This window comes from Psammomys obesus, unplaced genomic scaffold, assembly GCF_907164565.1.
Source record: "Psammomys obesus unplaced genomic scaffold, mPsaObe1.curated_primary_1811, whole genome shotgun sequence".
Taxonomy (NCBI): domain Eukaryota; kingdom Metazoa; phylum Chordata; class Mammalia; order Rodentia; family Muridae; genus Psammomys; species Psammomys obesus.
In genome coordinates this window covers 27,255,562-27,278,252 of record NW_026596073.1, presented here as the reverse complement: position 1 = coordinate 27,278,252, position 22,691 = coordinate 27,255,562, and the positions used below count along the sequence as shown (strand labels likewise).

Below are 22,691 nucleotides of genomic sequence, written 5' to 3'. Positions count from 1 at the left end.
GTGAGTGGTGATACAAGGAACTTTCTGATGCTATAACAGCTGAGAAACAACAGGGGCTGGTCAAATGATGACCATATTTTGAAGATAAAGCTGGCAAATTTAGTAGTGGATTGAATCTATGAGAAACAAAATTACATTCGAAGGTAATGATTCTCACTCATAAATGAACTCACTCATTCAACCTGAAGTCAATTAACTAGGCCTCTCAAGTTGTGAGGCCTTGTGACCAAGCTCCTTCCGGGGGGTCTGGTGGACTGTGGCTGCAGATAGCAGCATTCTTGGTGGTGTACCAACCTGTTGCTTCATGAGCTATCCTTAGGGATCGTAGAGCTTTCCAAGGGATGCTCATGTTTCTGATACCATGCTGTCCCCAGAATGCAGTCTACTTGTACAGCGTGTTTTTTTTGTAGCCCCAGATATAAGTAGGGTTGACACTGGCCAGTTTACCATATCCACCATTACCAAGATGCAGAATAAAGACGTGGCTGACCCTGTGCACAGTGCCATGCTCAAATCCCTGGCTGCCATACCCCAAAGATTTCCATCTCAAAAGAGTGAGGATTAGAAGAAGTGAGTGAAGATGAACTTGAAGACGTGGTGGCTGGGAAACAGCTCTCCCAACTGTCTGTGAAGTCAAGCAGATCCTCAGTGCTGGTCTCTGCATTCTGGAGGCTTCTGGAGTACAGCCTCTGGAATCGTGCTCACTAACAAAGCATGCACTCATCCAGAATAAACAAGTAGAGTTCAAACAAGTTACTTAAGGGTCGAAAGCCATACCACTGGCCAGGCATGGTTGTGCACACCTATAATCCCACTACTTGGAGGCTGAGACAGGATCACTGTGAGTTCAAGCCATGGTAAGGTCCCATCTTAAATAACAGTAAGAAGAAATGGAGTCGTGGGTGAATAAGATCAAAATACGTTGTATGAAATTCCAAAAAATATTAACAAAGGAAGAAAATATAAAACTAAATTTAGCAAAGTAATAGTATTAGCTAAGCTGAAAATTACTGTGGTGCTATCCATCATCAAAGGCAATTTCCTGGTGGGGAAATTGTAGCTCAGTCGTAGAGGATTATCTAACATAGGAGAAGTCTTGGATATATCCCCTGCTCTGAAAACGTTTCAAAAGCCAGAATTTCAGTATACTTTTCCCTGTATCATTGATCTGTGGAAACACAAAATACAAAATTATATATGTATATACATGCCCACACGCACACATTTATAATATAGATATAATTAAGACTAAACACTAAATGTTTATAAATAGTTTAGTGTCTGGTAAGTTGTTTGTTTGCCTGGTCTTTCCTTGTAGAGCTGGTAAAAATGAACAAAACATTTTGTTAACTTTTGTCTCCAGATCCCAGCATGGAATTGACAGAAATAAGCTGATAACTAGAATGGCAGCAAATGGCCACGACATTGTACAGCAAAGACTAGAGTGCTTTAAGTTCTGACACTGGGATTACCATTGCACAAAAGACCCAGAGAGCTACTTACAGGCCCTGAAAGAGTCCAACAAAAGACAGACCTGCACAGTCAGTAAGGTGTTCCATGGCTGGGCTGCACTGTCTGTTACAGATAACTGTCACTAGTCTTTAAATACAATGAATATTTGTGTATACACTACCTACACAAACTAGACCTATGTAGGATTTACTATGGATTAAAAGAAAAAGAAAGAAAGAAAAAGAAAGAAAGGAAGGAAGAAAGGAAAGAAAAAAGGAGGGAGGTAGAGAAGGAAGGAAGGAAGGAAGGAAGGAAGGAAGGAAGGAAGGAAGGAAAGCCCACTCTGTGTAATCCCCTGTCTCAGCTATAGACCAACAAGTGTCAGAAGCCCTCACACAGGTGGTTGTGTCTGAATCTGTGGTAGGAGAGCTTATGGTGAGGAGGGAGGAAGTTGGAGACTTCTGGTGTATCTTCGCTCTGCATAGGACCGCTAATCTTTAAGCTGCTCCCTTTGCAGAACTAGAGGTTGTCGGGATAATAGTGCCAGGTGTCCTAGAGCTAGCTGCCTTTTATCCACTGTTGTTGTGGATAATTAAGATGCTGCAATCACTGCCTTTAGCCCTTGTCACCAGAAGCTGTAAGAGATGGGTCTAGAGAGGCCACAGGGCAATGGCAAGAGTGAGCGCTGGAGCCGTATTGCTGGAATGGTTGGGTGCCTGAGTTGCTGCAATTGGGCTTGGATTGCAACTGGCAAAGATCCTACCAACCAGAAAGAATTTAAGAAGTGAATGAACTTTTCAAACACCAGTGCACAGCATCCTTCTCGGTTTACTCTCAAAGCAGTCTGTGGAACACACACAACTCAGCAAATGGCATCGGGAAAGGAGCTGGTGTATTGTCTTTGTCAGCGGCCTTTTGGGTGCGCTTCGATCCAGGCATCCTGTACATGACTGACTTGATCAGAACTTCGATGCTGTGGAGTTGGAAACCCAGACCCAAATTATCTTGGGCTATCTGTAGTCTCCTTAATAGCCATTCATTGCCCATTTTACCAGGTAATACTCTAGCTTCCACCAACCCATAAGCTAAGAATGTCATCAGATAGCATCTGAAACCTATAGCACTGACTTCCCAACTGTGCTATGCGGTCCCTGATGATGTTCTCATTAAAAAAAAAAAAAAAAAAGCCTTGATTTCTATTCTGCAATTACGGAAATGTCATGAAACAGTTTCCATGCTAGAACACGCTACTTGGGGCAGCCAGGATCCGTGTTCCCAGACCATGATCCCTCGTATATGGCTCAATAATAAATTCGAAGTTCCTTTGGGTATCAGAGTCCCTTGCAATTTTGAGGTCCTCCACTCTGAAACCCTGTAGTCCACCATCCCGGCACCTCGGAAACCCTGTCTTCCCCTTCCCCAACTTTGTGGTCCTCTGGAGCAACCGAGCACCCAGATTTACACCTTCTGGAAGTTTTAGGCGTGACCATATCCTTACAAGGAAAGCTGAGCCTCACAGTGTCAAGCAAGCAAGTTCTCTACGGGCTTCAAGAAGAACCGGTGAATTCTTAAAGGAAGTTCCGCCTACCAGCCTGAGTACTTCCTGTTTGGTAACTAAGGGCGCCTGGCTGTTGCCAGGGCCGCGGAAAACAATCAGGTAGGCTCTGCAGACTCCTGGCTGCGAGCTCCAGCGAGCGGTTTGGGGAGCTTAGCTCGGCTCCCTTCGACTCCGTGCGCTATGAGCAGCGAGTTCCTGTCAGAGCTGCAGTGGGAAGATGGGTTCGCCATCCCCGTGGCCAATCAGGAGAACAAGATGCTGGAGGACCAGGTGAGGAGAACCGGGTGGGAGTTAGGGAACGGACGGACAGGAGAGGAGCGGTTGAGGAACGGTCGACGGACTGGTTGAGCTCCGCCAGGACAGCCAGATGAGGACCAGTGCTAGTATGGATGACCAGGTGAGACTGAGCAAAGGATGCAGGACCAGGTGGGTATCCAGTGGGAATCGGGGCGGGGCGGGGCGGGGGGCAGGGAAGACCGACAAGTCCCGCGTCCAGGTGCCACGCTGCCCAGCTCATCTGCGCCCCTTGTGTCTTGACCTCATGCCTTAGGTCTGAAGCCCGTCCTCCCCGCCTCCCCTGCTGCTCCAAACAGTACACACTTGAAAGTTTTAAGGAAACAACAGTTTCTGTTCAGTGTCGTAAAACCCGAATCTCACTCCTCCAGCTGTTTCAGGTGCCAGCTAGCAGGCTTTCCCGATCCAATTAAGGGTTGCAAATGCATTGTTGGGTGTTTGCCCAGTAACCGCCATCCGTGCACGCGCACACGCAACACACATTCTCGTGAGCATTAGCCTTTCTGTGGTGTTTAAAGTGCCTCGGGTCGCTTTCAAGGGGGAACATTTCAGTGAAGTATGCACTGTGGAGTTTCAGAGTGAGGATGAAGGTGTCAGTGTCTGTTGAAATACTTCACATCGTTAAGACAAGCTTGCACCAACTAGAATACATGCAGTTTAAGCCTCATGTTAAAGATCTGCAACCCGCTCCGCAAAGCTCACACAGCATTAGCAGCCAGCCCAAAGTCCCACGAATTGGTATTGCGGTGTGGGGAAGAGGTCCCCAGAACCAAGGGTGTGTGCAAGTTGGCAAAGTAGAAGAGAACCTTTTCCGCCCTGTGAATAATGAGAATGACCCCCCCCCCCCTTAGTGGATCTGCTGAAAGGTATGGAAAGCAGAGTGCTCTGCTCTGATTCCTCGTCTGGGCATTTAGGATTGGGCATTTTCCCGTAGAGACTGTCAACATTAGGCCGGGCAAAAGATCAGGAGTCATAGCTGCCAGCTGTAGGTTTAGAGCGTGCCTGCCCACCTGATGTATGTCTTTGTCAAACTAGACATCAATGGAGACAATCTCCTTTCAATTTAGTGTTCCTGCAAGGCACCACAGACAGGACTCACTGTGTTGCTTTTTAGTATGGCTGCCATATTTGTCTCATGGGACTTTGTATTACCTATGCTAGCTGCTTAAAAAAAAAAAAACAAAAAAACAAACACACACACAAAGAAACAAAACAAAAAACAGAACAAAACAAAGCAAAACAAAAGCCTATACAGCAGTGGAAAGAAAATCAAAGTCCAACTAAAACTGACATTAGCTGGGCATGGTGCCTTTAAACTAAGTACTGGGAAGGCAGAGGCAGTGGACTTCTGTGAGTTCAAGGCCAACCAGGGTCATATAGTGAGCTCCTGTTTTAAACTGAACCAAAGCCAAGCCAAACCACCAACCAACAAACAAAAAGCAAAAGTCTGGCATTATCAAAGCAACTTTGTAAGTTTAAGATATTCAAATAGAATAAAATGTGGTTTTTATTAGTTTTAGATTATCTGTTTGTTGTATTTCTGTGTAGTCCAGTGTCATTTTGATTCATATTTAACTTGACAGCGGTCCTCTCTGTGGCTGATTCTACTTAGTTTATGCTTCCTGAATTTATCTTGCTGGTTGGGGTTCGTTCTGGTTATTTCAGGAAGGTCATGCAGTGCTGTGCTTTCAGCTGTCTGCATCCTTGCTTAGAACCCAAAGCAGAGGCTTAAGGCTCTCCATCACTTCCTCCCTTGCACTGACCCTCATCTGGAGCTCTGAAGATTCCAGTAGGGATTAATCTCCCCACAGGCCTTGCTATGCACACTTGACTTGGGGATTCCCCTGATTCTTCTGCTAGGCTGAGGTTCCAGTTCCTAAACCACCTCTCTTGTCTTAGTGATTCTTTTTGATGAGAGTCTGTCTTGTGCCTCCATGCTGGGGTTTGAATGTGAGGTATCCCCTCAAAAGGCTGATGTGTTGAGGGCTTGATCCTCAGCAGAGAGGTGGATCATGAGGAGTAACTTTATCAGTAGATAAACCTATTGATGACTTGCTGATTGATGGGTGCCTAGGAGGTGGGGACTAAATGGAGGAAGCAGATTCCTGGCTCCCAGGTCTTTCCTTGCTCATTTCCAGTTGCGATGAAAGGAGTGACTTCACTTCACTCCACATTCCCAAACATGATAGGTCCAAGCAACGAGGGACCGATGCCTCTCAAGACCGCTCAAGCAAGTATTTCCCCCTTTAACTTGTTTTGCTCAGATTTTTTTTTTTTTAAGAGACCCTGGCTCACATTCCCAAACAGGGTGTAATATAGCACTATGATCTCAGAGTGACTATATTTACCTTTCCATTTGATAATTTGGAAATTATTTTTCCCTAATTTGTTATTTATTTATTTGTTTGTTTTTTATATTAATCACAGGTTATTTACTTTGTGTCCCAGCCGTAGCTCCCTCCCTCATTCCCTCCCAATCCTACCATCCCTTCCTCATCTCCTCCCTGCCCCTTTCCAAATCCACTAATAGGGGAGGACCTCCTCCCCTTCCATCTGACTCTAGCTTATCAAGTCTCTTCTGGACTGATTGCAATATCCTCTTCTGTGGCCTAGCAAGGCTGCTTCTCCCTTGGGGGAGGGTCGAAGACCTCGCTTTTAAGTTCATGTCAGAAATATTCCCTGTTTCCCTTATTAGAGAATCCATTTGGAACTGAGCTACCATGGGCTATATCCGAGCAGGGGTTCTAGGTTATATCTATACATGGTCCTTGGTTGGAGAAACAGTCTCATGAAAGGCCCCTGTACCCAGATATATTTGGTCCTTGTGGTGCTCTTGTCCTCTCCAGGTCTTACTAACTTCCCCTTTTTTCATATACACTGCTAGGTAGAGTCTTTCAGAGGCCCTCTGTGGTAGGCTCCTATCCTGTGACTTGATTTTCCCCTAAATTGGAATGTATTGCTGTGTTATTCTCTAGTGGTACTCGCAAATAATACATTCCTGGACTTTCTATTCTCTTACAAGTTACAATAGCATCTCTGGAAGCATTTGTAGTTTTAGCTTCATGTTGTTTGCTTTGTTCTGGCAACAATAGTGATGAACTGTATATTCAAGTTTTTTGCTTGTTGCTTTTCATGGCAACCATGGTCTTGCAGGGGTTAATCGTGTTTCCAACCTATCTCTGTAAATGTCCCCATGTGTATTTAGTTCTTGGTTTTAAGTTCCGCATTATGTTTCCTCTGAGATCTTGTTTGTTTGTTTTGATATCTCATGTGTTGCTGTATTTCTCAACAAGTATCTGCTGTATATCCTTTTGTATTTATGAAAGAATCGATAAAGTTTGGAAACCCCAGTGAGGGCTTATCAAGTGATAATCATTATGCTCTCATTGGAGAGAAAGAGGGTTCCTTCTGGAGGCCTTATGCAGTGATTAGGGCATCTCTGGTGACTCATATGAAAGACATGAAGCCATCGCAACTAACAATACAGCAACCAGCTCATCAAAGCAGGACCAATTCTAGTGCAAGCATCACTGGCAAATTAATGCTGTGGTGAGAGACTTCAATAAATGCCCTCCTCAGAATTAAACAAGTGGAATAGACAAAGTTAAAGGCACAGAGAACTTGAACAATACAATAAAGTATAAAATGTAGAGAGAATGCATCCCTTGGCACATGTCGTAGAAAGATATCCATAAAAATGCTAAAAATGAGTAATGTGATACCCCCTCCCCAATAAAAGATCCTGATGCTGAAAGTGAATGATAAGCCAAGAAGGCATCATGCTCTTGAAATGAATAACACACAGCTGGACAGAGACCATGGCACATTTTTTTTTTTTTTTTAATGAGTGACTTAGAACAGTCAGATGTACAGGTATAGGGAGCAGAATGGTGATTTCCTGGGACCAGGAAGTGGGAGTTTGTGTTTAAAGAGCTCATTATTCAAAATGGGAACTTGAAAATGTGGTGGGAAAGGATGGTGGTGGTAAAATAATGTGAGTGCATTTAATGCTGTGGAACCATAATATCAAAATGGTTACAATGGCAATATTTTTGTTGTGTCATTTGCCATTACTGTCCCTAAAATACCATAGAAATAGAAATCTTAAAGCTCATACTCTCTGACAGTAGACCAACAGAAGTTAGATAAAACAGAAATAATAGCTAAAACAGAATTATAAACCATTATCCCTAATAGAAAGTCAACAGAATTTACAAAGGCAATTTCAAAAAAAAAAAAAAATTCAAGTCATCCTTTATCTTATATACTGAAGCATCATTCTCTAAACACATCCTGGGTTAGACTTTATATCAACAAGAACTTGAACTAGAAACAGCCTTTAGAAAATAATTCAAGGGGTCTTCTTTGTATCCAGCTGTGTGTGTAGCTGTACAAACCTTCATAATTAAATCAGTAAGTCAAAATGAATTTAAAAATAACATTGGGGGACTGGAGGGATGGGTCAGCAGTTAAAAGCACTGCCTAGTCTTCTAGGGTACCCAGGTTTGATTTCCAGCACTCTCACGGTGGCTCACACAATCTGTAACTCCAATTCTGGGTGTCAGATGACCTTTTCTGGCCTCTGCAGGCATGAGGCATGTGCACAGCGAGCAGACGTAGATGCAGACAAAACACCAGTGCACATAAAATAGAAAAGTAAACAAACATTGAAAATAATATTAAAGTAAACAAAAGATGGTATTAAAGCTAAGAACAAAAGCTAATGCAACAGCCAGTGCAAGCAGAAGCCTGTAAAACTCTGAGGGGAATACAGGGGTATTAAGGTCTAATAATGCTAATTTGTAGCTTTAGTAAAGTGTAAGAAACAAAGAAATAAATTAGTATTCTTTTTCTTCACTAGGTAAAAGTTCTAAAACTTTCTTCTGTGTTTTAATGGAAGGGAGGTGCCCTAGCTGAGGGGACTGTAGCCCAGAACTGTGCACACACACTGCTTCCTGAGCTCTCAGACAGTCTTACCTTTATGAGTGTAGAAGGGGCATTTGGGAGAGTGATCCTGCTGGCTGTGTCATCAGTGTTTGAACTGAGGCCTCTTGTTCTGCAGTTCCACCCAACTTCCTTTGCATCATTCTTCTTTCTTCTGGGGCACGCGTTTGGGCTGTGTGGTGGTGGGTGTGGGTGAATACTGTACATGTGGTCTGTTATTGGGACCTGGAGCTCCCAGATTAGGCTAAGAATCTAAGTAATCCTCCCATCTCTGTGAGCATGTCACCATGCCTGGCTTGTGTGTATGCAGAGCAAACATTTACTGGCCCCTTTGCTTTCTTGATCATATTTACCAAGTGTGCTGGCTAGTCCCCTCCCCTCCCCCCACCCCTGCCGTCAACACAAGCTAGCATCATCTGAGAGGTGGGAACTTCGACTGAGAAAATATCTCCATAAGCTTGGCCTGTAGTCAAGCCTTTGGGGCATTTTCCTGACTAATGATTGATGCAGGAGGGCCACTGTGAGTCATGCCATCCCTGGGCTGGTGGTCCTGGGTTGGATAAGAAGCAGGCTAAGCAACCTATGAAGAGCAAGCCAGTGAGCGGCACTCCTCCATGGCCCCTGCTTCAGTTCCTGCCTCCAAGTAACTTTCCCTGCTTGCATTCCTACGCCAGGTTCGTCCATGATATACTGTTGTTTGGAAGTGAAAGATGAAGTAAACCATTTCCTCTTCAGTTGCTTTTGGTCAAGGAGTTTATCATAGAGATAGAAAGCTAAGATGATATGACAGCCCACAGAGTAGGCATGGAATAGAGTTTTGCTTTTGCCCTACAGGGAATTAACCCTGCTACACGAGAAGTGCACCCCGGTACGCAGTGCTGTTGACACTGTGGTCTGAGGGGAGATCCTGTCACACAAGCTATAGTACTGATGTCCCCAAAATAATCCTTAGATGGCAGCATTGTTGATATTTAAAAGACCAGTCGATCTTTTCAGCTGTTCTTGTGGAAATGTAAAGAAGCCAGACATCACATACTGGATGTTTGTGTCCTTCCAAATCTCTTAATTTGAGGTCCTAATGCCCAGTGAGATAATGTTTGGGAGATAGGATCTCCACTGGGATGTTTACACTAATTAATTTTCTGTTGCCGTGATAAAACACCACGATCAAGGAAACTTATTGAAGAAGATTAGCAGGTTAGAGGTTTTATATGGGTTATAGTCAATGGCAGCAAGAATCACAGTCTCAAATCTCAAAAACTCAAGCTCAGAATATAAGCAGGAGGCAGAGAGCGCACTAGAAATGACATGAGTCTTTTAAAACCTCAGGCCCACCCCCAGCAACACACCTCCTCCGAGGCCACACCTCCTAATCCTTCCTAAACAGTTCTACTAACTAAGGACCAGGTATTCAAATATATGAGTCTGTGGGGGTCATTCTCATTCAAACTACCCCAAAGGTGGCACTATCACAAATTATATTAGTGTCCTTATAAGGAGAGAAAAGTGAGAGATAATATCTTTGTTATGTCTGGATACAGCAAGAAGATATTTGTTTGCAAAGTAGGCAAATGGTCTCACCAGAAATCTTGCAACTCTTAGCCTTCAGAATTGTGACAGATACATTTCTGTGGTTTAAGGCATCAGGTCTCTAGTATCACAAACTGAATATGATACAAAGCAAATGAATATTTAGTTTGATTTTTAATCATGGCATTTATTACTTACAGTTGTCAAAACTACAGAAGGAAAAATCAAACTTACAAGATCAGCTTCGGGACTACGAAGATCGAATTAATTCGATGTCTTCTCACCTTAAGAATGTTAATCAGGAATTTTTATTTACTCAGGTACAGAAATACTGGCCCATGTTGATAGTATTGTGTGTAGCCATTGGGCATTGCATGCCATCTTCGATTTTGTTAGAGACAGAACAGGAAACCCATATAATAACTTTATTATGAACATAGCTTTGAAACCGGCATAGACAGAAAGAACGTTTTAAGAAACTTAACTAGTCTTATCAATTGTCAGCAAAGTCTCATTTAAGGAGAAACCACCCTCAAACTCTCATCTAGTGTTAACTGGCAGTCCAGCACAAGAAGGGCACACTGGGGCCAATGCAGAGTGACAACTGTAGACAAACATAGCTGATGTGTGCCCAGCAGAGCTTCCTTCTGCAGGTTAACTGTTCAGAATGGACTTGTGGTTCACTTTGGGTAGAGGCTTATCTTCAGTCTCCTGGAACCCTTGTGGTTTTTCCTGGTATTTTAGTATTGGTCAAGAAGTGGACTTTTTTCGAGACATCATCTTGCTATATAGCTGGTCTCAAACTTGTGCTCTTCCCATACAAGACTCCCAGGTACTTTGATTACACACGCGTGGCAGTACAGTGGGTTCTAGGAATTGAAATGTTAATGGTAATATCTGATGTTCTTCCGTTTGGGAGACTTTTCAGATGACGGGGGAAGGCAAAATTCACTTTAGACATGCCAACACTGGGAGTAGAGAGATGGCTCAGATCCTGAGAATGGTTGCTGATCTCCCAGAGGACCTGTGTTCAGTCCCCAGCACTCGTGCTGAAATCTTTGCAGCGTGGCTTGTAACTCCAGCTCCCCAGCTCTCCGGGCAATGGCCTCCATAAGCAGCCCCATGCATGAGACATGTAGTCATGTGCCCAGTCACATAAATAAAATACGAAAACAAAATAGAAGCAACGCTAGTCCGTTAAAACAGAGTGACTGAGTCCAGAGTGACTGGACTCCACAGGAGCCCAGACCCCAGCACACAGCAGCCTGGGAACTTTCCAATTTCCAACTCAAAATATTACTAAGTGTGTCTTCTTGAGAACTACTTACATTAAAATGAACAAAGCCATGCTTTATGAACAATTTCTATTCAATAAAGGTAATTGCTCACCTTATTGGATTTTATTATAAACCCTATTAAAAGTTTTACATTTAATTAATTTTCTAAACAATACTTAAGATTCCTTAAGATTTGATGAATAATTGAGAAATCATTTGTCCTCCACTCCTCACTGAGCTACTGACTTAGGATTGGAGGGACAGATAGTCTCTAAGAGAACATCTTATTACCAGGAAACCTGGATTGTAGAGACCAAAGTCAGTAAGCCTCCCCCAGGGTTTGCAGCTTTGTTACTGTAAAATGAATATTGAGAACACATCCCTGAAGGGCTCTCTTGCCAGAAAACAGCCTTTTAATAAACAGAGCTAACTACAAAGATGTGACTCTGTACTAACACGTTCTAAGAGATGTGCGCCCTTGGTATGTAAATAACTATCTTGAACTTGTCTCTGTTAAGTAGGGTATGTGATGAACTCAATATAAACATCCTTTTCTCAATTACTAATAACCAGTATCTCTTACTTTTCGGTAAGGAATGAGTTATAGCATTATCAGTTTCCTTTCTTTAGTTTCTGCCATATAATATCTGACCTCCTGACAGTAGTCTTCTGTGAAGGACGTGGCTAACCTCCTCATGGATGGTAAGCCACACTGCAGAGGACCCACAGGCTAACATTGAAGGGGGGGGGGTGAGATTCTACCTGGTGGAGTTAATGATACTTAATCTAAACAATTGGGTCAGGGCTGTTTTGTGTAGTGGCGTATTATATTTTATAGTATAGAAATGAAAAGTACTTCTATCTCGTGTATTATTCTTCAGTCTCTTTACAAAGCACGGGAGAATGAAATCGAAAGTGAAGAACATTTTAAGGCCATTGCTGAAAGAGAACTGGCACGGGTCAAGGAGGAGATGCAACATCTGGAGAAGGAAATGGAGACCATCCGGGAGCGCAGGAGTGATAAGGAAGTGGGTGTGACTTGCTGGAATCCAGGGCTTGCCTTCCCCAAGGAGAGCCAGCCTTTCCTCTGTGATTTATTTACGTGCTTTTTGTTTTGTTTTTTTCCATTAACAATGAAAAGACACAGCTGTGCTTTGAGTGAAATGATGAAATATCACATCCCTCCTCTTAATTATTTTTTCACTGCTTGTTACTACTATTTCCTCCGGGGAAGGAGTCCGGCATCCCCGCCTGGGGCAGGGGCCCTGCCTAGCGGTGCAGGCAACACCCTTAGCAGACGTCACTTTTGGTTTTAAAGTTCTCCTAACATTTGACCTTTTGTAATCATCTGTTAACCTTGGGACCTGTCTTGGTTAGCTTCTCTGCCCCTGTGATAAAACACTGGCCACAAGCAACTTGGGAAGAGGGTTTATTTGGTTTACATGTCCTGATATCTCTTGATCTCTGAGAGAGAAGTCTGGGCACGAACTCAAGCAAGAGCAGAGGCAGGAGCCACGGAGGAACACCCTGTAGTGGCTTGCTTGCAGTCAAGCAAGCTATTTTAACTAGTCCACATACTCGCATATTTGGGGTGGTTTTGGTGGAGGATCTAATGAGTTCTCTATGAGAGAACTGCCCTAAGGCTTTTTTACAAGAACTTTGACTTAACCAACTGTTCTTGACCTTGTCTGATCAGCTCTGTTTTACAACTGATGAATTAAAATACGAACACAGTAGTGATAGAATAAACCATACTATGTCACGAACATGTGGAAAGCAGGGATTGGGTTTCTTCATTTGTTTGGAAGTATAATGTTATATTTTATTTTAGTTTGCATAATAAATAATGTTTTGTCATCATCTGTTTTCTCCCTTTCCTTGGAAATCAGAATGGCATATTTAAAACTACCCAAAAGCTGGATGGCTTGAAATGTCAGATGAATTGGGACCAGCAAGCACTGGAGGCCTGGTTAGAGGAGTCTGTCCACAAAGACAATGACTCCCTTACCCTTGAGAAGTATGCGAAGCAAGATGATAACAAAATCAGGGTGAGACGTTAGAAATTGCTAGAACTGCTTTTTTTTTTTTTTTCTAGTCAACTTTTAAAACATGAAGTTGTAGTTACTGATTTTAAAGGCAACTGTCCTTGAGGGGTTTGGGTCCAGGGTCTCCTCTAAGAAGCTGTTGAAATCAAGTTTTCTTTCTCTAGAAAAATGACCGCAGTCAACCCTGCACCGTGCGGCTGGGCTGCCTCTGCTTTGCAGATCCTTGGAAGCCATAGGCCCCGCTGGAAACCTGGGTTATGACTTCAGAGGATTTTTCAAAGCATTTTAGGGGAGAAAGTTCTAGCCATACTAGAACTATTAGTTAATTTTGGATACTTTGCTTGACATTTAATTTGAATATTTTATGTAAGTTCTACTGATTTGAGATAATATTGCAGTTGATAAGTTATTGTAACATTGTGTAAAATCCACTTAGAAATTCTTCTGCATGTGATAATGAAGTTAGTGTCACAAACATGCTATTCTGTAGAAGATTAAATACCAAGTGCATTATTTTAAATATTTTAAAATAGCAGGATATATTTGTCTTTTTTTCTCCTAATTTGCATTAAAAGCCATCTTTAGCTGTGTGTTATGGCCCACACCTTTAGTCCTAGTACTTGGGGAGACAGAGGTAGGTGGATCTCTATTGAGGCCAGCCTGGTCTACAAAGCAAGTCCAGGACAGCCAAGGCTACACAGAGAAACCCTGTTTTGAAAAACAAAACACCAACCAACCAAACAAAAAGCCATCTTAGAAACAAATGCATTTTCATGGGGGTATATATGAAGAGTAGATTAACTCTTTGGGAATAGACAGTAAGGAAAATACATATTATTTTATATTGTTTAGATAGTGTTTACATAAGATGTAATGATACAGAATGCTAGATATGCTATATACCAGTTTTAAAATGGAAATACCATGCCAGTTATAAATATTTTCCATGTCACCACCTCAGGCACTGACCCTGCAGTTAGAAAGGCTGACCATGGACTGTAACGAGAAGAGGAAGGTTCTAGACAATGAGCTCATGGAGACGCTAAGTGCACAGGTTGGTCTAGAGATTTTTTTTACTTCCTAACTTCCGAGGTGATATTTGCAAAAACATTTAGATTAATGGAAGTGTAATCTATCTGTTTGGCAGTTAGAACTGGATAAAGCATCACAGGACTTCCGGAAGATTCACCTAGAACGACAGGAGCTCATCAGACAGTGGGAGAACACCATTGAGCAGATGCAGAGGCGGGATCAGGAGATAGATAACTGCGCGCTGGTGAGCTAGCTCAGCCCCTGCAAGGCTGAGTGCTGTTGTCTCCTGTTTAGCACATCGATTTTAAATGTACGTCATAGCCAGGTGTGGTGGTGCATGCTTTTAATCTCAGCACTCGGAAGGCAGAGGCAGGCAGATCTCCGTGAGTTCGAGGCTAGCCTGGGCTACTTAGTTCCAGGACAGCCAGGGCTACACAGAGAAACCCTGACTCAAATCAAATCAAATCAAATCAAATCAAATCAAAATAAAACAAAAACAAACACAACTAACAAGCCGCCACCACAACACAATAAAATGTATATCATACTGTTGCTTGAAAGTCACTTTTCAGCAACATTTAATGGTTCTGGAAAATGTGTTTTCAAGCTCTGTCGAGCATTTCGCAATGGGACTCTATGGAGGTCATTTGTTTATAGTGTTATTCTCCTCGAAGACTGAGACTTCCAGTGTTCTGGCCCGTGGTTGTCTGTCGTAACTTGGATTTCCCATGTTGCTCTTTGGCACCACATTCTAGGTGTGTGGAAATGGCTGTGGCAGACAATGCGGGCAAGGAAACAGGGACAGAAGAGAAGCCTTGGCTGCCAGCAAGATCCACAGCACCGTGCCACAGCACCAGTGATGACTGAATGCTCAAAGGGAGTTGGGGTGGTGTGGTAGTAATTCTGGCCTGGGATCTCCTTTTCCAGGGCCTTTAGGAGAAAGTTTGGGGAAATCATTAAAGAATGCAATATCAGACACAGTTGGGAGATCAGGAGGGCTGAGCTTGAAAAGAAGAAACCGAGGGAGAAAACGCAGCAGGGAGAAGTGTTAACCCCGCTCCTCATGCACCCCGTGAAGAGGCAGCGAGCTGACTGGCAGTTTAGACTTCTGAGATCCAGCGGGCATATTTGTTTTATTGAGAGAAGAGCCATCCCTCCCTGAGAAAAATGATAGAGAACCATTCTGGTTTTAATAGCAACAGCCCTTGAAGGTTGAGGCCAGTCTCTCCTCTGAAGATCTATTGGAATCACGGGTCATTTCTACAAAATGACTGCAGTTAAATATTGCATCCTGCTCACCCATCATTCTGGAGGCTGATGTCAGTGTCTAGCTCTTTACTTCCTGTAACTTTCAGACTTTAAGTCCTGTTTGTTACCTTATGTAAGCCAAACAGGTCCAAGATGGCAGTTATGGTCAGCATTTGCTTATAGCCTATGACTATTCAGGTTAATCTTCTCTCTGATCCTTCGCCCTTTCTCCAGTTTATATCTTGCTGCCAAAACAACATGTGTACTACTTAATCATAAATATCACTGTTGCCAGGAAGTGGTAGTGCATACCTTTAATTCCAGCACTCGGGAGACAGAGGCAGACAGATCTCTGTGAGTTCGAGGCCAGCCTGGTCTACAGAGAGAGAGAGAGTTCCAGGACAGCTAGTAATGTTACATAGAGAGAAATCCTATGGATGAATGGACGAACAAATGAATGAATGAACAAACAAACAAATAAGGAGCACTGTTAAGAAACATGAATGAGTATGAAATTATCTGCCTAAGTGGCTGAATAGCCAGGGTGAAGAAGGCTTTCAAGTGAGCTTCTGAAACATTTAGGCTTAGGAGATTCTGACAGTCTTTTGGTTATACCAGCACAATAGCGACATATAACGCTACATTTTAAGAAAATGTTAATTTTTAAGGAGAACGTATAAAAACGCTACCTTAAAAATCAGTTAGTTGGCAGGCGAGGTGCCTTATGCCTGTAACCCCAGCATTCTGGGAGGTAGAGGCAGGCAGATCTCTGTGAGTTTGAGGCCAGCCTGGTCTACAAAGCGAGTCCAGGACAGCCAAGGCTACACAGAGAAACCCTGTCTCAATAAACAAACAAACAAACAAACACCCTCAACTGAAGAATGAATAAAGAAACTGGTACATTTACACAATGGAGTGCTACCAGCCATTAAAAACAAGAAAATCATGAAATTTGCAGGCAAATGGATGGAACTAGAAAAGATTATCCTGTGTGAGGTATCAGTGACCCAGAAAGACACACATGGTATATACTCACTTATAAGTGGATTTTAGTCCTATAGTACAGGATAGATATACTACAATGCACAGACCGCAAGAAGATAACCCCAATGGGCATCTCCCGCTTCACGTGGGCCCACTAGTTAGGGGAGTGGGGGTCATGTCTGACATGGACTATGCTGCTGGCTTTTGATCACTTCCCCTGATGGGACTTCCCTGTCAGGTCACAGGGGAGGAGGACAAACCTGGTCCTCATATGAATAGATGAGCTGGGGTGTCTGGGTAGAGGGCTCCTGGTCTTCACAGAGAGTTCCAGGCCACCCAAGGCCACAGTGACACCCTGTGCCAAAACAGCAATAAAACACTCCTAATAACAGCACAAAACATTTTAAAGACTTTTTAAAAAAAAACAAAAAAACAAAAAAACATAAGTATTGATTATTAAAATTGAAAACTAAATTTCCTTTTATTTTAGTTGGTACGTATTAGAAATAGTTACATGGATGCATTTGTTTCAATCCTTAGAAATTATCAAGGATAAAACAGGAAGCAAGAGAAAAAGAAACCCTGGTAAAGGAGAAGATCAAGTTTCTGGAGAATGAGGTTGGGAACAATGCGGAATATGAGAGAAGAATCGCTGCTTCCGAGCGTAAAGTGTTAAAGTGCAGGCTCGAATACCAGCGAAATGAAGCCAGCAGAAGTCAGCTCAAGGATGAGGTGTGTCACCTAAACCCTGTCCTGCATTCAGAGTAGATTGCTCAGTCCATGGCAAAGGTCTATTTGATTAGAGAGTGGCCTGCTGGCTTTTTTTCCTAATTTTTTTTTTTCTGTGTTTGTGTGTGTGTTTCTTTTTTCTTCCTTTTCTTTCTATTTTGATGAATATACTCTATGCAGGGTCCAGCTGGCCTGAAATTTGCTATATAGACCAAGCTGGCCAGAAATTCAGAGATCTGCTTATCTCTGCCTCCCATGTAATGGGGATGGACCGCCACAGTCCACTGACCGCCAAAGTCCCCTTTATAATGGGACTTTGGTGTACTTTGCTTGAACCTTGGATGGCAAGGCCATAGGGAATGCCTTAAACCTCACGTCCTATGCAGGGACACGTGCTAGGCATTGCCAGCTCTCCTTCCAGATCTAGCATCTTTGAGGTCATGAGGCCAGGATCAGGAGAACTTCTCTGGGCATGGCTGAGGAGGAGTATTCCCGCAGCGTTCTGAGGGATGGTGGAATGGAAGGGTGCCTTTCCAGACATGTGTGACATCATTGTCAGCTTCTGCCAGTGATTCTGAAGCTGTTTTCCACTTTGTTAAAGGACAATATTTGAGTGTGGCCACAGGATTGCTGATGCATGGCCTTGACACAGAGAGAGCATGACTCCTGTCCTCAGCTTCTTTTACAGGCTCCCGTAACAACTAGGCTATTGCAGAGTGCAAATTTAATGATCCTGTTCCTAGCAATAAAAGAACCCTCCTAATGTTTCTGTTCTGAGGCTCTGTTATCCAACGCTACCACTACTTAGGCCAAAAGCTGAATGCTAGAAATCATTTTATTACACAGTATGTTGTACTTTCATCTCTGATAGTTTTGCTGTCCAAAGAGATAATTGCGTAAGGTTCTAAAGAAAGCAATTTCCGCTTTGTGCTGAGAGCTGTAGAGCTTTAACCATGGCAGGCAAATGCAAAGACACAGTCGTTCCTCAGCTCATCACTCACTGGGATGTAGTTCCCAGAGCCCTGCCCATCCCTCACAGATTTCAAGTGAGTGGCTTTCAGGACATCTGTGTAGTTATGAGAATAGCTCCTACTATCTAACTATAGTGCCCCCCCCCCCAACAAAGCTCTAGGTCATTGGTCACTGTTCATTATCCCTTCTCCCATCCTGACACCTGGCATTGCTGATCTTCCTGTTCCTCTAGGTTGTCCAGATCTGTATCTCTTATATTAGACCCATGTAGTAGGAACTCTAAGTGTTCGATGCAATCATGTAGCATGCTGTTTCTTTGAGAACCTCATCTTCTCTGTGTGGAATACTATCCTATCACGCGGCTATGCATCATAATTCCCTCATCAGTTGTTGGATACTGAAGCTACTTCCATTTTTAGCATGGTATCTGTCCTTTTATTATGCTAAATAAATCTGTCGGTTTATTTAGCATACACACAGGGTTTGTCACTGGTATTGCAAGTGGCAGAATTTCTTTTTTAGGGGCTGAATAATATTCTATTCTATGCCCACCCTCACAAGCTAACATTGCATTTTCTTCGTCTGTTCATCTGTCTAGGAACACCTAGGATGTTTGCCTATCCTGACTATTATGAGAAATATTACAAGGCATGTGGAGTCTAGATATTTCTTTAACATAGGTTGCATCTGTGTATGGGAGCGGGTTTTCTAGAACATACGGTAGTTCAGATTTTAGTATACTGAGGGACTTTCACACTTTTTTTGTTTTGTTTTGGTTTACATTTTTATTGATTCCTTGTGAGTTTCACATCATGCATCCCAGTCCCACTCTTCTCCCTGTCCCCTCATATCTGCCCCTCACCCTTGCAACCCTCCCCAAACAAAACCCACAAAAAGAAACAAACAAAAAGCCCTAAGCATAGAAAACATCCCATTGCAGAAGCCATAATATTTCACTGTGTCACACAGTACATCCCTCTGTCCACACGTCTTCACTTGCAAGTATTTATCGCAATGAGTGGTTGGTCTGGTTTGAGATCTCTGGCTTCTGTACGCCATCAATATTGGATCCTCACCAGGATGCCTCTGGTTTTCCTGTGTCATGGAGATCCTGCAGGTTTAGAGCAGCAGGACGGTCCCTTTCATGTCAGCCATTCACAGATGATACAGATTTTGGGGTGGGCCGACTCAGAGCCCTGGATCTGGGTGGTAGCTGAGATGGTAGGATGGCTGGCTTTCCCTGCTCTCATCACCAGGGTATGTTCTCTAGCACTGCGCCAACTAGACCATCCTCTGCGGCCAAGGCCAGGAGGCAGGATCAACTCTCTTGCTTTCATGCCCCTGGGCCAGCTCCACTATGTTGCCCAGAAGAGGCACACACTCACACCCACACCCACCCACTCACACTCATACACACCCTTTGCCATCCCTTTCTCTTTCTCTCTCCTCCCCTCCCCATCTAGGTCTCCTGTATGTGGAAAAACTTCCACACTGTTTTGTTTTTTTATTTTTGTGCTGACCACCACTGCCTTTGTGTGACAAATGCAGCTCACAGCCCCAGCTCTAACTGGAGGTGGTGATGGAGAGCTGTGCTCACTGAGACTCAGTGGTGCTGATTGTCTTCATATAGCTGTTGCCTACTGATACTCTCTTCAGAAAATGCCTGTTGGGCACCTTTGCCCATTTTAAATTGTTATGCTTTTACTTCTGTTGGGCAGCATGGGTGGCTTGTATATTTTGCAGGTGAACCCTTTATGAGCTCTGTGGTTTGGAAGTGTTCTGCAGGTTGCCTGTGCATCGTGTGGGTGTTCTGAGCTGTGCAGAGGAGTGTGACTTTGGGAGTCCTGCTTCTTCACCTTGCTTGTATGGCCTGTGCTTTTGCCACAGAGCTCTTCTGTCTTTTTCCTAGCAACCCAAAAGTAGCAGATCTCACAGCGAGGCTTTGGTCCATGCTGAGTTGATTCTATCTACCACCCAAGAGAAATAACGTACGGTTACTTATCATTTCTATTAAGTAATGCATGTCATTATCTTGAATGTAGGTGTCCAGTTTCTCCAGAGCTGTTTCTGGAGGGGCTGACTTTCACTGTTGGCAATTTGTGGGAAGTCAGCTGATGTATGCACATGTTTGGCTTTGGTTCTGCCCTCTGCTCTGTTCTGCTGGTCCACGTGTCCATCTGGGGGCCGGTATCACGCTGTTCTGATTGCTATAGCTGGAAAGTAGGAAGTGTAATTACCGAAGTTCCATTTTTCTTGCTCGAGATTTCTCTAGGATGTTTATTCACTTATTTTTGGAGTCTCTTGTGCACGTTAGGGTTGTTTTACGTTTTTCTGTGACGGTGGAATTCTTATTCACTGCTGGCGAGAAGGAGAACTTACCGTGGATGTCAGCGTGGAGTTCCTCAGAAAGCTAGTTACTGAGCTACTGTTACCCATGGCCTGGTGACGCCTCCCCTGCATATAGCTTACATTTTCTGCTTGGAGCAATCTAGAGTAACAGTCAAAGGTGTGGAGGGTGGTGGGAAATGTAACCATAGGATGCATATGAAGTGTGCTGCTGTAGGGTGGGTGTGAGCTGTGTCACTGGACGGTAAGTGTGAGCTGTGTGTCACAGGAGGAGGGGTGTGAGATGTGTGTCACAGGAGGAGGGGTGTGAGCTGTGTGTCACAGGAGGAGGGGTGTGAGCTGTGTGTCACTGGAGAACAGGTGTGAGCTGTGTGTCACTGGAGGAGGGGTGTGAGCTGTGTGTCACTGGAGGAGGGGTGTGAGCTGTGTGTCACTGGAGAGTGAGTGCAGTGAGGAGAGGATGGGTTGATTCTTGAGGTTTTCCATATCAGCTACATTTGTCAGGTTGTCTATTCATAGTACGTTATCTAGAGAACTGGTTCTCAAACTGTGGGTCACGACACCTTTGGGGTTCCAATGACCCTGTCACGGGGGTCACATATCAGATATCCCGTATATCAGATATTTACATTATCATTCATAACACTTGCAAAATCACAGTTATGAAGTGGCAACAGAAATAATTTCATGGCTGGGAATCACCACAACACGAGGAGCTGCATTAAAGCACCAGGAAGGCTGAGAACCATCGAGCCAGCGTCATGTGCCATGCCCAGAGCAGTCCTAGGAACTACATACTTTCACATGTTCTTTCAACTGATATATGGCTATATCATCTTCTCATGTTAGGAAACAAAGTCATTTAAAATTTGATGTGGGAACCAAGAAGATCTACAGGTGTGTGTTAATCACACAAAGTTGCTATTTTTATGGATGCTGTAAGGTTAGGACTTAAAGTAGGAAGAACAAAGTTTCTCAGGAATGAAATAATTTTATTGAATGTGAAAGTGTAATTTTTTTTCTGTCTACTGATAAACAGCTGGATACTTTAAAAACCACTCTGAATAGAACATCCAGTGACTTAGAAGCTGTGAGGAAAAACATTTCCAGAGTCAAGAAGGATATCCACGATGAAGCAGCAAAGTAAGAAAAGCCCATATAAATGCATGCAAATATTAAATATGTTTATGATCTATATTTAGAAAATTGTGGTTACAATGATCTCTGTAGCACTGTTTCTGACAAGAACTCAGTGGCCTGCTCTTTGATCACCTCCACCTGAGGGGGGAGCAGCCTTACCAGGCCACAGAGGAAGACAAAGAAGCCAGTCCTGATGAGACCTGATAGGCTAGGGTCAGATGGAAGGGGAGGAGGACCTCCCCTGTCATTGGACTTGGGGAGGAGCATAGGAGATAAAGAGGGAGGGAGGTTGGGATTGGGGGGGGTGGGAGAGGGGGCTACAGCTGGGATACAAAGTGAACAAACTGTAATTAATAAAAAAATGAAAAAAAAAACCGAATTATCTCTGTAAATACATGCAAGATTGTAACTGTTAACATTGTTGTTGTTGTTGTTGTTATTATTATTATTATTATTATTATTATTATTATTATTATTATTGCACTAGGAATGAAACCTAGGGCCTTGAATGTATGTTAGGTGAACATTTTACCACTCAGTGTCTCTCCAGCCCACTGAGCTCCACCCCATCTCAGTGAATCCCACCCCAGCCCACAGAGCTCCACCCCACCTCATTTGCTCCATTATCAAGCTCCAGAATTTTATTTTATTTTTTTAATCAGAGAGGCTCAGAGCAATAGTTTTATAGTTTTATACCAGGTACATGATGGTAATGAAAATATTTGCAGGGAAAGAAGCAACCTCCCCCCCCCATACTCTTTAAAGCATGTTTTCTGTATTTCCTTAAAACCCCTATTTAGATTACAAAAACTTAAACATCACAATGAGGTTGTAAAGGAAAAATTAAAGAAGATAACGGAGAAGACCATATCTGTTGAAGAGAAAGCTACCAGCATGGAAAGCATGCTGAAGGAGGAGGAGAAAAGTGTGAAGGTAAGGTTTGTTTTACAGAAGTATAGCAGTTTTCAAATTGAGTGAAGTAATTCATGCTTAGGATCAGAGGACCGTGGAGTCTTAGGAGCACTTCCTCTAAGGTGAGCCCTCAGTATGCCCTTGTAGTTCCTTTTAAGTTTTTATTGTGCCCATGTTCCCCTACCTATGTTTGCTCAGTGTGCTGAGGCACACATTTTTTAATTTAAT

At 43.2% G+C, this 22,691-nt stretch overlaps 1 protein-coding gene and 1 non-coding gene across 2 annotated transcripts in view; both read left to right on the top strand.

Annotated features, from left to right (window-relative positions):
* Positions 1-207: 207 nt before the first annotated feature.
* On the top strand, positions 208-336 carry LOC129690559 (small nucleolar RNA SNORA70). The gene has a single exon (XR_008722312.1). It is a non-coding gene; the product is annotated as a small nucleolar RNA SNORA70 (small nucleolar RNA).
* Positions 337-3,129: 2,793 nt separating this feature from the next.
* Positions 3,130-22,691, top strand: part of Ccdc39 (coiled-coil domain containing 39) — a 36,751-nt gene continuing 17,189 nt past the window's right edge. Inside the window, exons 1-9 of the mRNA XM_055625892.1 lie at positions 3,130-3,280; positions 9,979-10,098; positions 11,937-12,083; positions 12,945-13,103; positions 14,062-14,154; positions 14,248-14,376; positions 16,905-17,096; positions 21,451-21,554; positions 22,352-22,484. Of these exons, the coding sequence (XP_055481867.1) occupies positions 3,191-3,280; positions 9,979-10,098; positions 11,937-12,083; positions 12,945-13,103; positions 14,062-14,154; positions 14,248-14,376; positions 16,905-17,096; positions 21,451-21,554; positions 22,352-22,484 (1,167 nt within the window). The 5' untranslated portion in view covers positions 3,130-3,190. The remainder of the gene's footprint in view (positions 3,281-9,978; positions 10,099-11,936; positions 12,084-12,944; positions 13,104-14,061; positions 14,155-14,247; positions 14,377-16,904; positions 17,097-21,450; positions 21,555-22,351; positions 22,485-22,691) is intronic.